At 40.6% G+C, this 23,936-nt stretch overlaps 2 protein-coding genes across 2 annotated transcripts; both read right to left on the bottom strand.

The window, feature by feature from the left end:
• Nucleotides 1-4,042: 4,042 nt before the first annotated feature.
• Nucleotides 4,043-11,156, bottom strand: nipal4 (NIPA like domain containing 4). The gene is made up of 6 exons (XM_010897044.5): nucleotides 10,979-11,156; nucleotides 10,137-10,397; nucleotides 9,650-9,706; nucleotides 8,595-8,685; nucleotides 7,720-7,880; nucleotides 4,043-7,501 (listed from the first exon to the last, which is right to left on the bottom strand). Exons 1-6 carry the CDS (start codon nucleotides 11,016-11,018, stop codon nucleotides 6,903-6,905), a joined length of 1,209 nt encoding a protein of 402 aa, XP_010895346.2. The 5' UTR covers nucleotides 11,019-11,156; the 3' UTR covers nucleotides 4,043-6,902.
• Nucleotides 11,157-12,717: 1,561 nt separating this feature from the next.
• LOC105025960 (insulin) lies at nucleotides 12,718-14,165 on the bottom strand. The gene is made up of 3 exons (XM_010897045.4): nucleotides 13,786-14,165; nucleotides 13,237-13,423; nucleotides 12,718-13,021 (listed from the first exon to the last, which is right to left on the bottom strand). Exons 2-3 carry the CDS (start codon nucleotides 13,409-13,411, stop codon nucleotides 12,876-12,878), a joined length of 321 nt encoding a protein of 106 aa, XP_010895347.1. The 5' UTR covers nucleotides 13,412-13,423; nucleotides 13,786-14,165; the 3' UTR covers nucleotides 12,718-12,875.
• Between the last annotated feature and the right edge of the window lie 9,771 nt (nucleotides 14,166-23,936).

Here is a 23,936-nt window from a genome sequence, read left to right as displayed (position 1 = left end):
GGTGGGGTTTGGCTTTGTGCCATGAGGCGCTGTTTGGTGGCGTCTGCGTTTCGGTAAAACAATCTTAAGCCGTAGGCGGTGTGACGGCCATATTATCACGCTCTAACGTAACCTTAACATCACGTGTACTGGCAGAACTGTGTTTACACTACATACACACAAACACACACACACACGTACTGTATAATGTACATTCAAGTAGGTCAGTTGTTCCACTGTGAAAGGCTTTAGGCCTACACTCTATGAGTATAATACATCACTATACATGATACAATCCCACCACTCAGAAGTGGACTGCTGTTGAATTGTGGTGAACTTGATACTTTCTGTGCGTCCTTCATTTTCAGTGGTAGAGTGCCAGTTTAATGTGCTTGGCTTGGTCTTTCACTTCTTGTGCATCCTCCATTTCCGTAGAAGGCAGCCAAAACTCAGGGCAGGACTCAGTGGTGAGTGATCACAGTAATTAACACAACACACAATGAGGGATGAACAAAAGGCATCTTCCGAACAGTAAACGAGCACAGACTTACAAAAGACTGTGCATTTAATCTTCTGCTACTTCCAGTTAATAACATGTTTTTGTGGCTGCATACAAATAGAACGACGAGGGAGGGATGAGGCATGGCTTCCTATATCGCTGTGACCAAAATGTTGTTTCAAGATGAGTGGCAGCGAGACAAATCCCTGTGACAAGATTAGGGATTAAAATGACCATCAAAGTCTGAAACCAACTGGCTGATAAACACAGGGAGGAACAGGCCGTGATGAGCTCACCAATGCACTGGCAGGACAACTTAGACAACTCAACATACCCACATTACGATGCACAAACTCTGTTACACACAGCTGTGTCTTCTCTACTCTCAACTTTATAGAAGAAAACAAGCCTCTGCTCCACAGCCATTTTTCGCATAATCACCCCATAATGCTGATGATTGCAGTAGAAAAAAAAGCTATTCTGATTGCAAATTGTAGGAAAGGAAAAGTAAAGTCATATGTTCCCATATTGCAACTATACAGCAGGAATAGTTATCTTCAAGGGAACAGTCCTCAGGTTTTGTGCCTGCATTGCTCTTTAGTGTTAGCCTGTGAATCACTGTGTGCCGCTGATATTATATCCCCAGCTTCCCACAACCCCTTAATTGTGAGAGTGTGACCATAAGACCTTAGGTTTAATCATTTTTAATGTTCCTATATGCCCAGAATTCACAAGGCAAACCAAACAACACTGTCTTACATGCAGGTCCCTGCTCGATGTTGCTAGAAAAACAAAACAGAAATTAGATTAAAAGTGCTTAAAAAAAAGACAACAACAACAACACAGGACACGGTATCAACACTAATGCACAGGCCAGGGAGGTTCTGGGATATTACCGTATGTGGATAAAGACTTGACTACAGCCAAACGGCTGAAAACCTCAACACTGTTGTGAACTGATTAGTCGAGCCACAACACAGACGGATGCTGACTGGTTCATAAAGGCCTTATGTTCATGCTTCTTATGGGTGTCATAATGCCATGCTGTATGTGGTCTAGCACACCCCGGGCAGACGTCCCTTAATGCCAGAGAGTCAAGGTCATTTTTGTACACCATCTACCAAGTGCACATCTGTGATTCTAAACATTTTATCATCCACAGTCTTGTACTGTCAAAACACTGGGTGTGATTACTCAGCAGCCCCAAGACTTTGCCAAGGGTGCATATCTCCACCTAGTGGATGTATTGTGTGTTACTTATGCCGTCCTCGTGCAGGTGTTTCTCAACTGCTGTGATTGTTGCTATGATTCCAATCAACTGAACATACTTCTGTCTGCTAGAAATCACACTTCTGATCTGGGCAATGGACATTAATAAGGGTTCCCTTTTTTGTATCAGGTCCTGGAGAGAGAAAACATGTCAGGGTTATTTTTCTGCCTAGTTGTTAATTGCACCCACCTGATGTCCCAGGTGGAAGTTTGTCCCTGACTAGAACGAGAGGAGGAAAAACAGGTGTGCCCTCCCTTCAGGACTGGAGTCGCTTGCCCTTCTAGACAGCCACAACAGGATCTAGGAAGGTCATCAATACAAGGACATGGAACACTAGTGACAAACACAATGACCACAAGTGTTTTATCTGCTAATAATCTGTGGTATGAATAATTGGATCTGATGATGGAACAGTGTGTGCGTGCGTGTGTGTGTGGGGGGTGGGGGGTGGTGGGGGTCTCCTCTCCATGTTATACCTTGTTGGAGTGAAAGTAATACGGAGCCACACCCTATCTTTTCTGCCCTGGTAGTACCATTTGCCCACCCTTGTTAGCAGTAGCCAGCCCAGGATAAGGATAGCCAAACATAATAACAGTAGCCAATAGTGATGGCCAAACGAGGCTTCATTAGCTTTATTTTAGCAGCAGAATATTATGCTGGCAGCACTCAGATTTTCTTTATCACAATAAAAGCCATCATTGAAATGTATAAGGCAATATAGTTAACAATCTAGTCTGTAAAAAAGAACAGACAGGAACAACATTGGAATGGACATTAAACATAATATGACAGACTAGATTGTTAACTATATTGCCTTATATATTTCAATGAGGGCTTTTATTTTGAAAAAGGAAATCTGAGTTAGCGCTGCTAGTATAATATCCTGCTGCTAGGAGAACGGTAATGAAGCCTCGAATGGCCATCACTAGTAGCCGACCCCACCTGCGTAACACTAGCCCACACTTGGTAACACTAGCCCACCTGCGTAACACTAGCCCACACTTGGTAACACTAGCCCACCTGCGTAACACTAGCCCACACTTGGTAACACTAGTTCACCTTTGGTGACGCTATCCAACCCTTGGTGACATTTCCCCTGCCCTTGGTAACACTAGCCCACCTTTGGTGATGCTTGATCCCCCCCTCAATTACAGTAAACAAGTAACACTACCCCACCCATTAGCCTCTACATCACCTGTAGGTGATAGTTACCTTAGTTCGGGTGGAGCCACACTGAAAACTGCCATTTGTGTATTTGCCTTGATTTTGTTTAGGCTGTTACTTTTGCCTGGGCTCCATAGCAACCTATCCCTGGGCTCTGTCTGACAGTACAGTCTAGTCCCTCTGTCTCCCAGCTCAGTGGTTAATCACCAGCCACATCATTAGTTTGCTCCACTCCCAACAATGCTCAGCTTGGCAGACACCTGACACCTCTTTGTTGACAGGGACTAGCGCATACTTCCCCCCCGGTAAGAAAGCCACTAAACCTGTTTGGCTCGTAGAGGAAAATAGTTTGGACCATCACTGGGTACTAATAATTGACTGCCATGTTACCGTTTTCAGGGGTTCTGTGTTGGTGCTCAGTCAACGGTGCTGTAATAAAAACATGCAAGCCCTCTCTGTCATTGGCTTCCTGTGCAGCCCCATGTGTCATGACCACGCAGAAACCTTGGTAGCACAGATGGGTAGCATTTATACAGCAGTGAAATCATTGGATTCTACATAATGTGGATTACTGTGGATCCAGGTTCAAGCCTCGAGTGGCTAGGAATTCGCCAGGCACGGGGTTGGGCAGTGACTTTGTCAGCAGGGACTTCCTGGTCCCATCGCTCCCTAGTGACTCAGGTTGCATCAAAGCTAATTGAGGTTGTCATGTGAGCGTGCACTCACACCTGTAACTAATGTGACATCCTGGTGTTGAAAAAGCAGGCTTGTCCTGATCTTTTAAAACTACATTTGAGATGTTGGGGAGGAAAAATCGATCTGAAATAATATAAAATAATCACAATAATGTGTAGGGGCACATACAAGCACCCATTCACACAAAATGAAGGGACTCGAACGAATAAAATGCTTCCTCAAAAGTTTTGGGAACGGGTAGGAAGTAAGCATTTCGTTGAATTGTCTGTGCATTTCCTGCTCATATGAAAAACCAAACTTGAAACTTGAAACCCCACTCCTCGCAGTTGTCATCTCGCTACCTACTGATACGTCATGTTGAAACCAAATGCCCCATGACTGTCGGACCACGACAAATGGACAAGAATGGAACATTGTCAGAGTTTGGTTGCTTTTAGGTACTTTAACAACAAACAAAAATTATTATAAATCAAATAAAAACAAAAGCATTTGGAGATTACATTATGACTGGGTGTGTTACATTCCTTCCAGTGCAGTTGCCAAATATAATAATGGCAATGACCCGTACATGACCAAACATATTCACATTAAGTGGTAGCAGGTAACTTTGAGCACACAGTCTGGGCAAATCCTGCATCTTGCAAAAACTGTCCTATTACCCGACAGGCCTGTTGTAATTTACTACATTTTTTGGGCTGACTTTACCAAGATTCTGTATTGGCATATTATTTGTCTAATTCCCTGTGTTCTCAAGTCTCTCCAGGGGTTTTCACATGTACTGTGGTCCTCTTTTCTCTTTTCTTTTCCCAGTCTTTAAAGTGAAAAAAGTAAAATAACTTGAATCTCTTTGTATTCACACTTGCCTTGCATTTGAATAAGAACACAACTCTGGCCTGTTCTTCTTAACATTGCCATGTTCAGAAAGGGATTAGCCCTACAAGCCATTTCATCAGAACCTGGCGATAATAGTTAGCATTTATAAAAGAAAAAAGTAAGTACACCCCCAGTTATGTATTCTTTTTTAATATGTGGACATGGATATGTAACCCTCACTTGAGCGCTACTGACAGATAAAGTTAAGATACTAAAATAATGTACAATCATTTGTATATCAAAAACAGAAATGCAATTTCACAGGGTGGGAAAAGTGAGTACACCCTTAGCTTCAATAGCTGGTGTTGCCTTATTTTTTGCTGAAATAACTTCATGTAGCCATTTCAAGTAACTGTCTATCAGTCTCTTACATCGACTGGGAAGAATGTCTTCCCCATTCTTCTTTGCAGTATTGCTGGTGTTTGAAAGCTTTCTTTGCCCTAAGACCGCAAAGCAGCCCCAAAACATAATGCCACCATCTCCCCGTTTTAAGGTTGGTATGAGGTTCTTCTGTTCAAAGGCAGAGTTTTGTTTTACCAATCATACCCTGGGGTCGTCTGGCAAATGTCAATTTTGTCTTGATATTATTTTTTGAAAGCAGAGGCTTTTCTTCTGAAATCCCATGTAGGCCAAGTTTGTGCTGTCTCTTTCTGACAGTTGATTAATGAACTTCAACATTGATTCAGGCAAGAGAGACTGTAGACCTATTGATGTTACCCCAGGGTTCTTAGAGACTTCTATTACCTTCTTTCAGTCAGCTCTTGGTCTGAATTTGGTGGGACGACCAATACTAGATTGCCAGTGGTCTAGAATTTTCTAAATTTGTAGATGATACGAAAGATAGAAATGCTTGGAAACAGCTTTATAACCCCTCCCAGACTCATGGGCATCAATAATCTCTCTTCTGAGGGCCTCAGAAAGGTATTTAGATCTTGCCATGATGTGTTAACACACAGCAAAATTGTTAAGAGCAAACCAGACCACGTTTCTAATCTTTATGGATGATAGATTTAAACTGATGACTTTCTAATAATGCGCACCTGTTTTGGAGCACCTGATTGTAATCTTTGCCATTTTACATCATAGTAAAGATAGGGGTGTACTCATTTTTGTCTTTGATGTTAAAAGTTTTGTGTGATTTGTAATTTATCAATGAATGTGGTTGGAATTTTTTATTTCAAAAATAACTGATCAGAGGGTGTACTTATTTTTTCACATGACTGTTCTTCTTAATTAAAGATGTAAGCAACACTGAGATTTACAAAAAATATATACTATATACTGAAATGAGTGACCGACAACGCAGGTGCAATGAAATGTAGTCAACATGAGAGATGTGAGGTAACCAAAACAAGCACAGAACTCTGAAACACCCTGGTCTATCAAAGACAGTCCTCCTCAGTAATAGTCCCTGGTCTTTCAAAGACAGTCCTTCTCAGTAATAGTCCCTGGTCTATCAAAGACAGTCCTCCTCAGTAATTGTCCCTGGTCTATCAAAGACAGTCCTCCTCAGTAAAGGTCCCTGGTCTATCAAAGACAGTCCTCCTCAGCAATAGTCCCTGGTCTATCAAAGACAGTCCTCCTCAGTAATAGTCCCTGGTCTATCAAAGACAGTCCTCTTCAGTAATAGTCCCTGGTCTTTCAAAGACAGTCCTTCTCAGTAATAGTCCCTGGTCTATCAAAGACAGTCCTCCTCAGTAATAGTCCCTTGTCTATCAAAGACAGTCCTCCTCAGTAATAGTCCCTGGTCTATCAAAGACAGTCCTCTTCAGTAATAGTCCCTGGTCTATCAAAGACAGTCCTCTTCAGTAATAGTCCCTGGTCTATCAAAGACAGTCCTCCTCAGCAATAGTCCCTGGTCTATCAAAGACAGTCCTCCTCAGTAATAGTCCCTGGTCTATCAAAGACAGTCCTCTTCAGTAATAGTCCCTGGTCTTTCAAAGACAGTCCTTCTCAGTAATAGTCCCTGGTCTATCAAAGACAGTCCTCCTCAGTAATAGTCCCTTGTCTATCAAAGACAGTCCTCCTCAGTAATAGTCCCTGGTCTATCAAAGACAGTCCTCCTCAGTAATAGTCCCTGGTCTATCAAAGACAGTCCTCTTCAGTAATAGTCCCTGGTCTATCAAAGACAGTCCTCCTCAGTAATAGTCCCTGGTCTATCAAAGACAGTCCTCCTCAGCAATAGTCCCCATCACCTGCAGCATGTAGACCTCAAATCATCAGGATCACAACATATAATATACTAAAGACCTCTTCCCTAGTGTCTTAGTGCATCATCGACCGAGGTCATCCGAAACAGGACAGTTGGCTGCCTGCAGCGTCATAAACCCGAGTCCTCCGCAGCTTTGCTCATGACCCAACAAATACTGGATATTCACAAGACAAAAAAGTGCTCAGAGTGCTCTCTGCAATGCCAGCCCCTCAGCTGATAATGAAGACCCTGGGTCCGTCGTCTCTCATGGGGGGGAGGCACTCCATGTTCTCAACCAGGATGTGTTTGTCCACCCGTCTCTCCTCCACCGGCCGACACAGGCTGCTGGTCAGCTCCTCCAGGGTGACGTGGATGTCCCGGAACAGGTGCAGCATGGCCACGCCGAGCACTATGACCAGGAAGCCCCCGATGCTGCCCACCACGTCCACCCCCGACATGGCGCCCCACTCCTTGAACAGGATGATGGAGGCGGTGAGCACCACGGTGGTGAAGCACACATAGTAGATGGGGTACACCAGCAGCGTGTTGAAGGTGTCCAGGGACTTGTTCAGGTAGTTGACCTGGACAACGATGGAAGCCACCAGGGTGGCCAGGAGTATCCAGGTGAGCGGGTGGCGCGCCACAGACGGGTCGGAGGGCAAGGTGCGTATGGCGAGGCCCAGGCCCTTCACGGAGGAGACGGTGAAGGCCCCCAGCAGGGAGCAGATGCTGATGTAGACCAGGATGTTGGTCTGGCCCACGCGCGGGGAGAAGTAGAAGACGAGCAGCAGGCAGGTCGCCAGCAGGATACTGGCGAACGCAAGGAAGCCTTCGGATAGAAAGTGAGATACACAGGGAGGCTTGAAATGCAGGCACGGGGGGAGGGGAACAGGCAGTTGTTTGTCCAAGGTGCAGGAAGTACTGCCTGTCCCTGAGTTTACGTGTTTGGATCTTTAAAGTTATCGCTTGTCATCACCTCACTGTTGGGCTGCCCTTAGCAAAATACTGACTGCATGAAGAACTCTCATCGGATAACAGATAACGTACCTGGGTCAAGTAGTTTTTCCACCATCAGCTCCAGGGTGGTGACCCCCTCCTCCTCGGGGGCGTGAATCACCATGAGGGTGCTGCCCAGAAGACTGAGGACGCAGCCCAGCTTCCCAAACAGGTTAAGTGTCTCATCCAGGAGGTGAGATGACAGCACGGCACTGTGTCGAGAGAGAGAGGACACAACTTCAGTCATTTGAATATCAAGGCAAATCAGAAAGTGCCCCCTCTCAGGCAGGAGTAGATGGGTCAGTCCTGCAATTCGGTGGCTTTCACGTGACAGCTACAAGGCAGGGTTGTTTTAATGTCACTCTTTGAAAAGTGATTTTTCAGATGATTCAGTTGTTAGTAAGCTAACTCAACTATACTAGTCTGATCACAGGCACATACAGTGTAATGGCTGACTTTAGCTCTGTGTGCCCACTGTCCAGCCTGTAGGTTTGACTGGCTGTTATGATGGTGTTTTTATAACTTAGTAAGATTAGTAAACATACAGATTATTTTTGTTGTAATTTAAGTCAAAAAGGGCAAATTGTCTACCTTAATAAAAGGCTAAATGCTACTGTTATGAATATTAACATTAAACTCAAAGAAATCTCAAGTAATACCCATAACAGGGTGTTCATATATAATTTGCCTGAGCTTGACTAGTACAATACAATATTCAAGGTCCTTTTTCATGGACTGACAGAAGTCATGGTGAGGTAGCAATGATCAGGAACAGGAACTTAAATTCTAAACCACACACTTTAATTCCCACAGTAATAGAAAGGGAAGAACTAGACAGAAAACAGGTCAGATAAGTGAATGTACGGTGACTGACAGACACCAGCTGTGTCTAAATAAAGGTGAGGAGAACCAAGGGGTACAGATACCTGATGAGGACACTCAGAGCCCCCAGAGGAGTCACCACAGTAGCTGGGGCAAACATGTACGCTGCAAAGTTGGCAACCTCGCCAGCACCCACTGTGAGAGGCAAAAAAATAAAAGAACTTTCATGTAGGCCTGCGTCCTCTTTAAACAGTGTTCTGCCATGGGGAACATAGCATGAAACGCTGCACAACAATCTTCGGTTACTACCTCCATTTTTGGACTCATAAATTAATGATATGTACCCGTTGATTCTTGAAGAACAAAACTGGTAAATAATGAAGGAGTTCAGTTCAACTGTCTTATCCTATCGGAACCCAAAATATGAATTTGTTTTACTTCAGTGTTTGTAAACAAAGCTAAAGCAAACCAACACCACACTTAACATCATTAAAACAATCATTTAATACCAAAGATTGTCTGCAATCTCAATGATTTTCAGAGTAGAAAAACACATTTAGCCTTCAGCTTTGTTACCATTGTAAAAAAACTGTCTTTGTTTAAATTGCTAATTGGTGCTTTAAGTATCTCTCCACACAGTTTCAACCTTAGCCCTGTTCCCTTAATACTTAAAAGAAATGCATTCATGGTTGGGGGAACTGTTCTTAAATATTCATTTTGGAGTTTAGCAAAATGTCTTGAGTGCTACAGAGATTAATGTTGATATGTGCCAAGAGAGGGAGGAAGACTATTAAAGTAAGGCCAGAACTGTCAACGACAAAACATAGAGAAAATGTGATCTTTAGAGATCACATTCTGATATACCGTATAGATACATTTGATCTTTAGAGATCACATTCTGATATAAAGTACAGTTCCATTTGATCTTTAGAGATCACATTCTGATATACAGTATAGTTCTTTTTCATCTTTAGAGATCACATTCTAATATACAGTACAGTTCCATTTGATCTATAGGGATCACATTCTGATATACAGTACAGCTCTATTTGATCTATAGGGATCACATTCTGATATACAGTACAGTTCCATTTGATCTATAGGAAGAGGAGAGACATGGTGAGGAATATCATAGACAGACTGGAAAAAACGAACTCACTGGTCAGAAGGCCCCCCCACCATAGCCAGTCCTTTAAATATCCATGACCACCATCTCCTGAAACAACAACAACAAAAAACAACAGAAAACACAGCAGAAAGGGCCCTCATTAGAAAAGATAACAAAGAAATCAATACAATTGACCGATAACAAATAAAGTTGAGTGATTGCTTGACATGAAACATCACTTAGGTTTCCTCCATCCTGTGAAGGCAATAAAGTTGCCCTCAGGAAATCCTGATACCAGTGTAGTTTGTTATAAAACTAAGAGAATGTCTCATCAAACCGTTTATTGCTTCATTTAAGGTTCATGACAATGTTCCAGGTTCAACAAGGAGCTTTAAACAATGGATGGATGCACTCGTCGATTTCCTTTGATATTTCCCTTTGATATGGATATCGGAAATATCCTACTTCAATATCAGAGAAATTACAGTCATTTGATATGATACCCATCAAAACTCGACTCTACCATAGGCCCACTGACCTGCCCTTTGGTGTCCGTTACAGGCAAGACGAAGCAGGGCCTTCTTCTTCAGCATTACACTCCCTCCAATCAGGAAGGCCGACATCACTGCCAGGGTCAAACCGATCCAGAAGTTATAGCTGCTCCATTTGTCACCGCCGGCTGATAGCCCCGTCTCAGAGACATTGTAGCTGTCAGTGAAAGAGGCGTTGACAAGGCCCGTTTTCCCGTGTACTACACACACGGCAGTCTGCGAGGGACACAGCAGCCTAATTATGGAACCTGTAAGAAAAGGCACAGTGAGAAATATTTTAGAATTATAGCTTTATAAAGTGTATCACTGCGTAATTACTAACTCCTTGGTAATTTCTTGGTCATGATTAGTGTATTCATGTTTTTTTTTTTTATTTAACACTAGCCTATTTACAAATATTTATAGATTCAATAGATTTCATTTGGACAAACATTTTAGAAAATATGCAGAGTGCCTCTTCGTGCTCGTGGGTCTGACAGTTCCTGTCATTGAGTTAATGGTCTCACATTTCAATCAAAAGCACGATACAGTCAAATGTTTGTTCTGACACAACGGTGTTCTTATAACAGACATCAGCAGAAAAAGAGTACAAAAATACGCGTAGAAAAATACACAGATTTAAGAAAATGGGGAAAAGCTGTCCTGGACAGTATGTTTTTCATACTGGTTAGTACAAGTAGGCTACACCTGTAAATTATTGCCTCTTGTCTATGCCCTTCATGCATATAAGGCTACCGAAGCACTTTATACATATTATTCATAACCTAGGCCAGGATTTAAAAAGAAAATATAGGCTAGACAAAAATGATAAATGAGTCTATAATCTTACCGTTTCGGCATGAATCCTCTGGTAAATTAATATCTTGCATTGTGTTGATTAGGACTCCAACAAATGTCGAAAGGAGATGAAACAATATATCTGTAAAACAATTGGTTGGTATGTGATCGTTTTCTGTTCACAACGTATGGGTGGTTGCTTAGTCCAATGCAAAAACACAATTTTACGATGAAACCAACCGATCAGACAGGTTATTCACGCATGGGGTGCGCGCAATATCTATGGTCACGATCTCAGGTGTGTTACCGTCACGCCCATTCTGTCAACAGCTTTGTTGTGCTTTTATCTACTTCAAGATGAACACTCACATCTCAATGACAATGCAAAACGTTACTTTGCGGCTGTCAGTTTAAGTTTGCTTTAATCAAATTGTTGATTATATCCTATTTAAATGATTTGCCATCGTTGTCTTAAATATTAAGTTTACTGTTTTACAACAAATGAAAATGAAAAATGTCGTCAACCACAAACTCGTCTAATACGGACCAAACTGATAGATAACCGTTTAAAAAGGTACCGCGTTAAAGTTTTCGGAAAATCCTAGTTTGAACTGGAAGCTGGTTCCAACATTGGTTGCTAAGACAGCTTTGACGGTGCTGTTAGCTAGGGTGGAAAGCCCAAGAGAGCAGAGGAACCATTCATAGCCCAGTTAAGTAACATCAAAATGAATTTGGAGTTGGAGTTTAGATTCATCCCTATGATTTTGTGTTTTAATATATAGGCTACGTTCCCACAATTACGTCAAAATATATTTAGCTACCATCGCAAATGTTAACTGAAGTTGGAAGAACACTGACCCGTGGATTACAGTTTCTATTTTGTCCCTAGGCTATTTTGTGACGAGGGGTGATAAAACTGTCTAAAATCTAGTTAAGTAGTGAAATTCTACTTTACAGGGGCACTGTGTAGAATCCTGTCGTACGACGTCTCCTCCTCCCTTATCGGACGAGATCGTTATAGTACGGGCTGGTCCAGGGTGGTTTCGTGTGGGAAGCCTACGGTGAGTGTCTTAAGAGAGTAAGGAGTTTATAAGTCAATAAACTGATAGACGGACCGGCTAGTAAGTTTATATGGGTAATGTCAGTCATTCGGATTAATTTAGGAAAATATTAATTGAAACATTAACTTAAAACATTAACTGCAGATGTATATTTGTCATTTTTCTTGGTTTTATGCTAGAAGTACAGTAAAGATATTATACATATTCCCCATTTAAAGAGACACGACATCCACAACAATAAAGGGAACAGTGACCTCAAGTGTCCTCTTTGAGAAGCGCAGCCCTGAAAGAAAGTCGAAAAATCAATTTTGAAAACAAACCGATTCGCGATTAATAATTAATTACGTGTTCATTCCCCAAAAATATTATAGTGTGGGGTTTGCCTTGCTGTTATAATGCCAATCAAAATGTTTGCATGCTTGCATAACTTCTGGAAGTCTGACGAGTCGGTCTAGTGCCACTCTCAATAACTTGCTAACTCTTTCAATCGCTGGTTAATACCACTGTTGAATAGGTATGAACTTTTAAAGTTTTTATAGAAACGAAGTGGGAAAACTGTCATGTAAAAATTATAATAAATAATAAACATTATTTAGAAACCGGATCTAAGAAATGTAGAACCCCCAATCAATAAATAGTAGCCAACTAATTACGCAGGTCATATTTACAAAATTTAAACCTCACATTTGAGCCACAATTTACACTTTATTTACAAAAGGTAAAACTTACAGTTCTTGGTCATTTCATAGAACTTTATTTTCTAGGAAAAATAAAACATGTCTAGGCCATTTCATCAATGCACTTATTAAAGCAGAGTTTTGAGACAGGGATATATTTTCTGAGCGCTGGAGCAGGTCGGGGGGGTCAGACTGAGCAGTGCCACAGGCATCAGTTGCAGTAGCTCTGCAGGTCGAAGATGTTGCAGGGCTTGTGACAGCACTGCTCCACGATGCCTCTCTTGACCATCTCCATTTGGTCTTTGAAGGGGTTCTCGGCGACCTCGTTCTCCTGGGCCGATTTTGGAGAGAGAAAACCTGGATGAAGGAGAAAGGGGATTTTGAAGCCTCTCAACATGGATCAGCGTAATGTGGGGAATGCCGCCCCCCCCCCATCCGTGCTTCATCGCCATCCTGACATTCAGGTGAAAGTCTTCCGATTATGAGTTGGTTTCCCAACATTGCTCTCTGTTGCGACCGCGTGTTTGTTCAGAATGTCACGTGAACGCGTGCGTTTGCCACGCACGGCTTACCTATTAAGGAATCCACATCTCTCTTGGGATTGTAGAAGAATCCCTTCTCTCCACACACCAGGTAGAGGGCGTCCACCAGGTGAGAGCCACACAGGTGCTGGGCTGCTGCGCTGTTGGCCCCGGGGGAGAGGCTCAGTAGCACCAGGAGAGACGTAGCTTGGAGCCATGAGGCCATGGCAATGATGGACTGGAGGAGGGAAACACAACGAAACCAGTGTTTATAGTATTCACACTATAGACGTGTGTAGCCGTGTCCTGTTGTTTGTGCTACAATTATTCGGAACATTCTAAATGAACAAGCCAATGTTATGATCTCCGTAAGTTCTCTCACACACATGGCCCGCAGTCAGTACAAGAACATTTCCAATGTAAAGAGGGCTTTTTAATATCAGTGTCGTCGGTTCACTTGGTAATTACGGTCTGAAATACATTTGTTTAAAGAAAACAACGAATCCTGATTCTTCCTCTGATTCGTATAGCATCTAGAGCCCTGAGATCTGCTGTGGTGGCCCAGCTGTACCTAAACCCCCGGTGAAACAATGCTCTTACCTGTAGAGTTGATGGTGGTGTAGAAGCTTTCTGGAAAGGGGTTGCTGAGTTGCCCTGGGGTGAATTGGTCGAGGCAGAACATCAGGTCCTCTCTGGTTTTATACCCCTGGAGCAGAGGGGTCTCAGAATAAGGGCCAGTAGTTTATGCCTGCATCAGCGAAAACGAGTCACTCAAAGAAATCAGACGGTTAAGTGGCAATCCAATTGTTCGCCTCGTTAGACATGTTTGTCTTGCTAAGTGATCCAAGCGGCGATCCAATGAACCGGACATAACTGATGTGTTCTCCGTCTAAGATGGATTCCAGGGACTGGTGGCTTGTGAATGGCCAACCTGATCCTGTTGCAGTCCCACTAAAGACCAAAAACAGTGTTTGTTTGAAGGAGGTGAGAGACAGCCAGCAGCTCGGTGAGTTTCCTGAGCAACGTTTTTTTTTGAGTGTTGAAGGTATTTACCGGTTGCTGTTGTGATGTTAGTGGGATATTTCATGTTGACACATGGCCCATTAGTCAGCCTTAAAATGGAAGTCAGATCTTTCTGTGACCACATTTTCCATGATACACTTGTGTGTTGTCAGGAAAAGGGACAAATCAGCATTTAACTTAGTTGGGAAGGTTTTCTTGTTTAATAATTTTGTATTTTCTTTAAGCACTTTTACCCCAGTTAAAGATTAGATTTCTCACTTAGTTTGAGTGCAAAATCAAGCCGATAAACAACAATAAGATTTTTCATAGCCTTCATTGCTCATCTTTGCTAAAGGTACCAGTTAATCTGTAGGGCACCATTTTGTATTTTCAGTGAGTCTATCAAGAGCCAAAGAAAGTCCCAAAGCTGCAATAGTTACCACTTCATTACATATTTTAGTTTGTTATGCATAAGTTAGTACAAAAAGATAGTAGGCAATTAATCTGGTAATACAAATGGTCAAAACAAGTGAAGCAAAAGCAAAAATGTAAGCTATGAAATGTTTTCATGGAAACTATAAATTAATTTGTATCATATTTAATCTAAAGAAATTACCATCCGAAAGCTGCACGCCTAGTAAGGCATGAATACAATAATTATTGTCTTAAGATCACTATGCCGCCAAGCTATAATTAACATTTTATTGTTTTAAGTGTGACTGTCATCACAAAAAGTGCAGTACTTTGACCTACCAGTAGGTGTTACACTTGTCTCACTTGTAAGACAAACTACAAACTCCACTCCAAACCTTTGAATTCTAAAATGTCATCTCTGAGCAGATCATGTCCGGCTCCTGGACTCTACATAACTCTTTTCAAGACTTCTGCCAGAACAAACAGTGGGTTGGCTGACAGCATTTAGAACATCTGACTAGTAACAGAAAGGTTGGAAGAATCCCAGAGACATTCTGCTAAATGGCTAAAAAGTTGAGAATTAGTTAGCTTACAAAGGTTCAATAATTAGGGTCTCATTTGAGTTCTCAAAAAGGACAATCTCAGATCAACAGTTTCAGAAGGGTGCTTTGGCTGTCCCCTGGAGGAGAATTCGTGTTTTGTTTCAGGCAAGAAATGTTTTTTGGTTCCTGGTGGTACCTCTTGATTTCAGATGGAATCCTTTCGGGTTCCATGTAAAACAATGAATCTACCTGGAACCCAAACTAGTTCGACCTGGAACCAAAAAAAGAAACAGCCAAAGAATCATTTCTTTAGAGTGCACCGTGTGAATTAATGGCCAATAAACTAAAAGTCCATTAGGTTGGATTTTTTCATCTTTCCAATGGGCTCAGACTTCACAGAAGCCATTAAGCTTGACTGATGTTCCTTATGAAATGAGTTCAGGGAGGAAGCACAAGAAGTTGAGTTTCGCTATACATTTCAGAAGTGTTGTCTGATAACAATAGGCAAGATTAATAATGTTTGCTCTTTAAAATGCTGGCAGTCTTATGAACATAATGAACAATATAATGGAAGGAGGACATTACTATGAATGTTCTGCTGCAAGAAAAATTAGCTTGATAATCACTGTTCTGATAAATGTACTCTCACAGTGAGACCAGAGTACAGAAGCTCATCTTTAATGCTCATTTTCATTTTGAAAGATGAAACTGAGCAATGGCCTTCTTAGAACAAACGTGGAAGTTTGAATGTAATGTAGTTCACATTTACTTCAAATCGCTATCAGTGCTATAAAGAACAGCCAATCAAATAAAACTACCATATTAATTAGTGGTGTTTTAGTAGTGGTCTTATAGGTATAATACACTGAAGTACAGGCTATGTGAGACTTGCTTAGTCATAGTTCTCAGTAATGTTATGAGCATGGCTGATCTTTTTCTCCTTAGTTGCAATTTGAGGCATTCTGGGAACAAGCTTTTGTGGTGCTGAGGGTCTGCCCATGGACTACTCACATGGACAAAACACGCTATCCTCAGAGATCTGGGGATTCCATCTCAGCCATTGTTCACAGGAAATATAATGGGCTTAACTTGGAACTCTGCACTGGAGAACTGAAAAATAATGAAATTGTGAGTAAGCTTTTAACCCCCGGGTCCCTGTTACTAACAGCATGTGAGTGAGGCCACTACACTAATATAATGAGGATGTGAGTGTAGCTCAATGCAGCCAACGTCGACTCCAATAATATCTGTCCTGTTATTTGTCTCAGAAAGATTACTGCAAGGTTGGTAACTGCAGAAATGGCTGAGGGACAGACAGATCCACTCGATATTCTGAAGGAAGAATTCAGTAGTTATACGAGTTAGATGTTGATTTTAATACATTTTTAAATAGACTTTTAAGAGTTTCAGTTTTATTATTTTAATACTTATCGTCTTTAAACACAAGAAAGATCCTACAGACCTGTTCAAAGCAACATGACTGATCCATTTCAGGGCATACTGAATGAGACTGCATATCATTCCATAATAACTTGGACAATGGCTTTTTAAAATATTACTAACCTGATGGAGAAACATATTTACATAACTATAATTTAAATAGTAATTTTAAGCAAATAACTATTTCAAGCAATTATGTCTATTTAATTTAATTACATTATTTTGTGATTCAATGTGTTGGTGCTTCCAAAGTACTTTTCGTGTGCTTAGCCTCTCTTACTAGGGTAATAAAGACACTCAGGATTAATGGGTCTTTATACACAGGCAAATCCATGCAAGCGGGATCAGAAAATAGTTTTGCAATCTCATCCCGGGCATTTCAAACATAGAACCTGCATTTGGAGGGGAGGATGTTTAACCGGCTTTAAAAAAATCTTAAGTAATGACAAAAGCAGCCATTTTAGACTGATACATGCCTCAGACAACCTTTTATTGTCATACTATTCATTAAACGTATCAAATTTAAATAGAAAAATTTAGTGAATATCTCAAAACTACCCTTCTGATTTTGTTCTGAAACACTGTACTCTACAATAACACAGTTTCTAGAGGGCCTTTCACTACTACTACAAAGAGGGACCACCAGCAGTCTATGGAACTGGTATTCAAGGGAACCTCCCCTGTTGGTGATTTGCTCCATGTGCTTTGTCGTATAGGATTAATGACTGCACATTACCATGTATGAAATGACTCATCGTGACTTTTGAAGTACCAGAGTCCCCTTTGTCCAATTTGACATGAAACACTATGTTAAACAATGTTTGTTTTTAAGTGCATTTCTGAACATAGACACACTAATTTAGAACACACTAGAAGAGTTCAGTAAGAGCAAGATGTTGCCATGGCATCATCTCGAGGACAGCAGAGCTGGTCCTTATGAAATAAACAGCTGAACTCTACCTCTTAAATATGACACCTCAGTCTAACCAGAAAGAGAAATGTGTTTTTAGCTCTGACCTTAAGACGAGCGCACTAACAATAAGTCTCTCCGGAGTGTCTGCTAAATGACTTAATTGTGAAATGTTAATATGCCTGCGCAACGTACAGTTCTCAGATTATAGGGTCTTACAGGAGGCAAATACATGTGTCTAAAAGCATTAAATGGCAACTTTCATTACGTTACTCCAAAAAGGGGCTGTCATACAAATGTCCAAAATATTTTCCACTTGAGAGAAAGGAGGTGTACTGAAGGTATCTCTGATTGTATAGTTGGGTAGATTCACTGGAACCATAGTTTGGCATCAAGGAATCAGTGAAACATAATGCTTTGTTCTTCTGTGAAATATTTAGCTGTAAGTAATACAAATGATTTCCTGTATTTATGTTCACTCATGTTCTCAGTTCTAACACACAGTGAATTATGAAAATGACCCAGTTTGATGTCTGATTACAGATTATGTTCTGTGATTATGTGGGCACACAGGCATCTACAGGACATCCGTAATGAGACTGATGATATGGAAAAAGAGAAGGATATGGAGAGTGAGACATGGAGAGAGAGGGATATATGGGTAGATAGAGAGATACAGAGAAAGAGAGAGATATGGAGCGAGAGAAAGATATGCAGAGAGAGAGATATAGAGAAAAAGAGAGAGATATGATGGAAAGAGAGACACAGAGAAAGAGAGAGATATGTGCAGGTAGTCAGTGAAACAACATTCATACCTTTTCCATTGATGGAAAGAGAGACACAGAGAAAGAGAGATATGATGGAAAGAGAGACACAGAGAAAGAGAGAGATATGTGCAGGTGGTCAGTGAAACAACATTCATACCTTTTCCATTCCTCATCCATAACTGTGCTTGTTGCTCTTCCTGGAAAGTGACATTGTTTCTGGATTTTCAGATAAAATGCACAGAAGACACGTTTTTTATTTTCTTTCTCGTCACTGACTGAGCCATTTGAATCGCCCAGTAACTGAATCTTCCATTATGGATCAGAATTCTACATACCCTGGTGTCATACCCTGGTGGACATGGCAAAACTTTGATTCTGTGGTCAGTGAACCATTTTTATAATGATTTTGAGGTGTGCTTTGGATCATTGTCCTGCTGGAAGATCCAACCACAGCCCAGTTTAAGCTTCCTGGCAGAGGCAGTCAGGTTTTGACTTAATATCTACTGGTATGTGATGTATTCCATAATGCCACAGATACTAACTAGGGTCAGGTCCTCTTCCAGACCAATTGTTAACTCCAGTTCTCTGCAGTTGCTTTTAACTTCGGAATTATTGCCCTGATAGTGGAAGCTCAACATCCTTTTGTTGCACTACATAATTGTATTCTCAGGTCTTTCCCATAATGATGGATGACAATGGGAAATTGGCCTGTGTGTCACTTCAAATCCATGAACCAGTGAAACAGGGGCTCATGACTTGCAACTTACATGTTCCTAATCACGCAGGTATGCAAAAAAACGTTAAATATAAATGGGAATATGCTCCATTTAGATTTTACTCATAAGAATGTTTTGAAAAAAAATAATATTTTGATTTATTTCACATTTATTTTTTATTTCTATTTTCTTCAATTAACTTCAAGCCAGTTTTTTTTCATATTTACCAAGGGTGCCAATATTAGTGGAGGGCTATGCTCTCCACTAATATTATCCAAATAAATGTTATCCAGATAAATGTTTTATACTGTTTGTGAAAGCAATCTGTATTTGAGAATTAGTAGCTGTTTTAATTCCTTTGTCTTTGTTGTGGTGCAGAAATTCCTATGTATTTGACATGATTCTGGAAGTCCCTGTGACCTGAAAGGCCTCTTCCCCCACCTCTGACTGATAAAATATAAATACAATATAATGAAATGTTTACCATTGATAGCAGCAGATATGGACAAAGTGTTAAACTTGACCTCCCTATGTTGTCTGTTGTGTCACACTTACAAGTAATTACAAATTATTGCTCCATTGAAGTGGTCTCTTTCATCTTTTGTGACTGACAGTTTCTGCTTTAGAAGAGTAGACCCAATTTTAATTGGTTTTGAGAAAATCCGACAGTGAGGGCTTTGAACAGTAAAGGTTGAATAATGAAATATTCATTTTGAACTTTAGCAAAAGATAACAATTACTAACAAAACAAAATATGCATAAAAAGACATCTTTAAAAAGTTAAATGGGTCATGAATCGTTCATAGTCTGGCACACGCAATTTTCTGATGAGGACGACTCTTGTTGTAATCTGGTCAGACAAAGATCATGAAACAGCAGGCCATCTAATAAGTGCCTTGCATATTGAATAAACGATCAGTCCCACATCAGACACAGTAACTAAGATAATTGCATTGTATGATCACATATCACTGGATCTCTCCATTCAGTGGAGTAGCATTTTTATACTCACTGACTATCATTGGATTCTGCCAAGGGGCACACTGACGCTGGTTCCATTACCAATATACACAAAAATATATGGTAAAGTTCCAGAAGGACGACCATTTTCCCCAAACCATAGGCACTATTCACTGGTTTTCAGACAAATCTCTGTTGCAATCAGTCTATTGTCAGACAGTACAATTGCCACCATGTAAAAATACAAAATATATAAAAATATACAAAGCTCAAATAATCGCAATTTTAACACTCTCAACACACAGTGGACTAGGTGTAAACATTTATGATTGTGGTATTGGGGTGTATTTCCTGTACACGTCAGCATTCTCTGTAGACATCATTTGCAGTCTATAGTATCATACTTAGTGTACAATTCATAGGTAAAAATTCTGGAATATCTTATGGTTATTGATTCATTGCAGTATTTAACAACTACTTGCTGTACATTGCCTGAATGTGTACTATTTCAAAACTATAAACACATTTCTTCAAAACTCCAACCATATTGATTAAAATCAAAACTTCTCACACAAAATGAAACATTACAGTCAACACCAGATTACCTGTCATATAAATCAAACTTTCTCCCCAGATGCCACACAAAAGCATAAAACACAATGATACCACTGAAAACCCATTGCACATCGGTGAGAGGAATTTAAAACAGTATTATAAAAAAAAAGGTATTAATGAATCAATAACCACTAGGAGATAAAAGAGAAAGGGATTTAGCAGATGTGAAAGACGATAGGATAGAGGAGAGTGGTTGTGACATTGACAGCATGGAATTTAAAATAGGACATGGTCGGATGAGCGAGGGGCAAGGGAACAAAGAGATGAGCGGGCCTGTGCCGCCATCACCATGACCACAGGCTCCTGGACTATCGGTAAACATATAGGTGATGAAAGAGCATCTGTAGTAGTAATATTTTCAGGGGTAATCCATGTCTCATCAGGGCCTGCAGAAATCCCGTTGACAGCAGACTGACAGTTCAAAACACTGCCAGAGAGCAGGAATTATTCGTACGTTGTGTGGGCAGGGAACACTTGATTAGATGGGTTTTGGCCGAGGGGTGGGGAACATCTTTAAAAACCAGGGAGAGGAGCCAGCTGGGATAGAATAAAACACACAGTTAATGAAGCTACAGAGGGACAGGTGTCGTTGGGTTATTTTTCTTAGAACACATAGGGCTGGTTTCACAGACACAGATTAAACTTGGTCATGGGCTAAAAAAATCTAGCTTAATTTAGATGTTTTTTGTCCAGGACTCGGCATAACCTGTGCCCGCAAAAATATGTCCCACGTTATAATGTGTTTTCTTTGAATTTCTTTCTCATGGAACCTATTGTCTGTGCTTGGTAGCTTTGAGCGTGGCACTCTTTTCTTGCTCACAAGTCTGCAGTGTCTGTATTGAAGTTCAATTACCAAGAGTGTATCTGATTCTGTTGTTAATATAATACAACTTTAATTCTGCGACATAATGAACATCTTGTCTTTGTTAACGTTGATTGATTCTGCAATATCCAGTAATTATTTTGCTGTTGTTGCACAACTTCCTCAGTTATTAGAGTTCTCCTCGTACTTGCTTGACTTGCCGTGACTAAGTAAGAGAGACATTGTTTTGACAGACTCAAGGTGACTTTATGCTGCAGGATTTCTAATACTTCTGTTCTTCCAATTGTGGCTTTAGAAGTGTATCTCCAAAACAGCCTATTTAAGCAAATGATCTGGGAGTCACTCTCTCTCTTGCATGCATATAGATGACACATTTCCTGATATTTTCAGATGTCTTCCCCTGGGGCGTTGGGGGGGGGGTAATCTGTATAAGTTGTCTTCGTCAAACCTGTCCTGTAAGTCTACAGCAGTACAGGGAGATTATCGTTAGATGCATCCTCTTACAGGATTGGGTCTTGCATCGTGTTGCGATGTCGCTGTTTAAAATTTGAGTTGTTTTTATATTTAAAAACAAAAATGAATCTACTATGTAGCACGATACAGTATTCTACAGTATACAAAGTGCCCATTGAAGTGAGCCTTACGAGGACATTTTATGTTGAGCTTCGCCCTCACTTGGCATTCTCCTGTTGGCCATCTCTCCTAAATGCCAGGGAGTTTTAAAAGACTTCAAGGGGCCTCTCATCAATATTTTCCAGTACATCAGATGATACATTTCCCTCAGCCCGCCCCCTGTCCTCACACTCTCTGTTACTCTTCTCTCGCTCTCCCTTTGATTTTCCCTCTCAGGGTGATCTTTTCATTCTCCTCCTCTACCCTGGAGATTAATGACGTGTAAACTGACCCATCTGAATCGACCACTCTGACCACTTCTAATTTAGATATGAACTGACATTAAGACCGGGTTGCAGAGTCCGTCCCTGCAGACGCTGTTGATTAAGAAGACATGAGTCGCCCTCCAGGTCAGGCGTCTGTTCGGGGTGTCCTTCACCCCGCATGGATGAAGTAGAGGTCAGCAAATCAACAGGGCCTCAGAACAAGAACGTTACGTTGATTTGAGAATTACTTCACAGGTAACAACTATCAAAAGTGTCTGGCTGTTTTGTTCTCAACAGTTCTGCTTGAACCTGAACCTATAGAAAGGTCAGGGAGGTATGTTTTCCAAATGTCCAATTTCACAACTTGGAGGATTTGTGTCAGTGCTACCTTTCCAAAAAAGGTCATCTCTGTCTTTTTATTCGCACCAAGACTGGCAATGCATTTCTCTGTTTGCATGACAAGTGGATCATAAGAAGATTTTTTGAATTTTAAATCTTGAGTCGTCAGTCAACTTGCATGCATTAAGTTTACAAGTGATGAACTATTTTTCAGTTATGCTTCAGTGACGCTTCAGTAATGCTTCAGTAATGCTCATCCCAAAGTCATTTGGATAATTGTAAATGTTAGTCACAGTCTAACATTTACAGTATTTGGCCCTAGCATTACATAATATATTTTCCCCCACAATTTATCTACACAGCTCAAACCAATAGAAAATCTGCATGTACAGGTCCCTTCATCTCCTCCCTTGGTAGAGATGAGAGAAATATTTACATTTTGTTGTTGTTTATCAACTTGATCTTTTACAGTATGAACAGTTGGGGAGTAACTGATTACGTAAAAAAACGGATTACATTACAAAAAAACTGTAACTGGAATCTGTTACGTTACCAACTAAAATATTATAATAGGAATTTCAGATACTTTTGAAAAAAAAAAAAAAGTTTATTTTTGGATTACTTAAATTGAAAAAGAATAGGTGCGCCAAGTAATTATGACACGTTGCATGCCTTATTTTTTTATTTAATGTTTTAAAAACATTGTTATTTGAAACAAAATAACAGTTGAGCCCCCAGTTGTGTGTGTGATGACGCGCAAAACCAGTTTAGTGACTGATGAAGCGCTAGTTTAATTGGTAAAAACAGAGGGTATCTACAGTAATATTAGCAGACCCATATGAATGTGATTTAAATGTTCTACTCTATGCATATTTCTCAGAAGAATTATAGGCGATAAGTCTACCTCATGTCATATATTTTTTTCAAGGTTTATTTGTCAAATACACTGAATAACTCAGACAGAAAAGTTTTTGAAGATTAGGCAACTAATTGTTAGATAGCTGTAACATGGGGCTGCCTTCAAGATAAAAGATTATATCGAATGAATCACAATATTTTAGGAGAAAAGGTGTGTTGGGAAGCACTCTGCCAAAGGATGATTGTTTGCATGCAACCACCTCAACGCTGTCCATACAGGTAGGCCATGTCATTCTGCTTGCTTTGTATCTCAGATAATAATCACAGGTTACATTTGCGCGGGTAAAACGTAGTGATGGCCATTCGAGGATTCATTAGCGTTATTTTAGCAGCAGGGTATAATACTGGCAGCACTCAGATTTTCTTTATCACAATAAAAGCCAGCTTTGAAATGTACAGTGGGGAGAACAAGTATTTGATACACTAA

Source organism: Esox lucius, chromosome 7, assembly GCF_011004845.1.
Source record: "Esox lucius isolate fEsoLuc1 chromosome 7, fEsoLuc1.pri, whole genome shotgun sequence".
In the NCBI taxonomy this organism is placed as follows: domain Eukaryota; kingdom Metazoa; phylum Chordata; class Actinopteri; order Esociformes; family Esocidae; genus Esox; species Esox lucius.
Note: the sequence above shows the minus strand (reverse complement) of the source record. Positions and strands in the feature narration are given on the sequence as shown.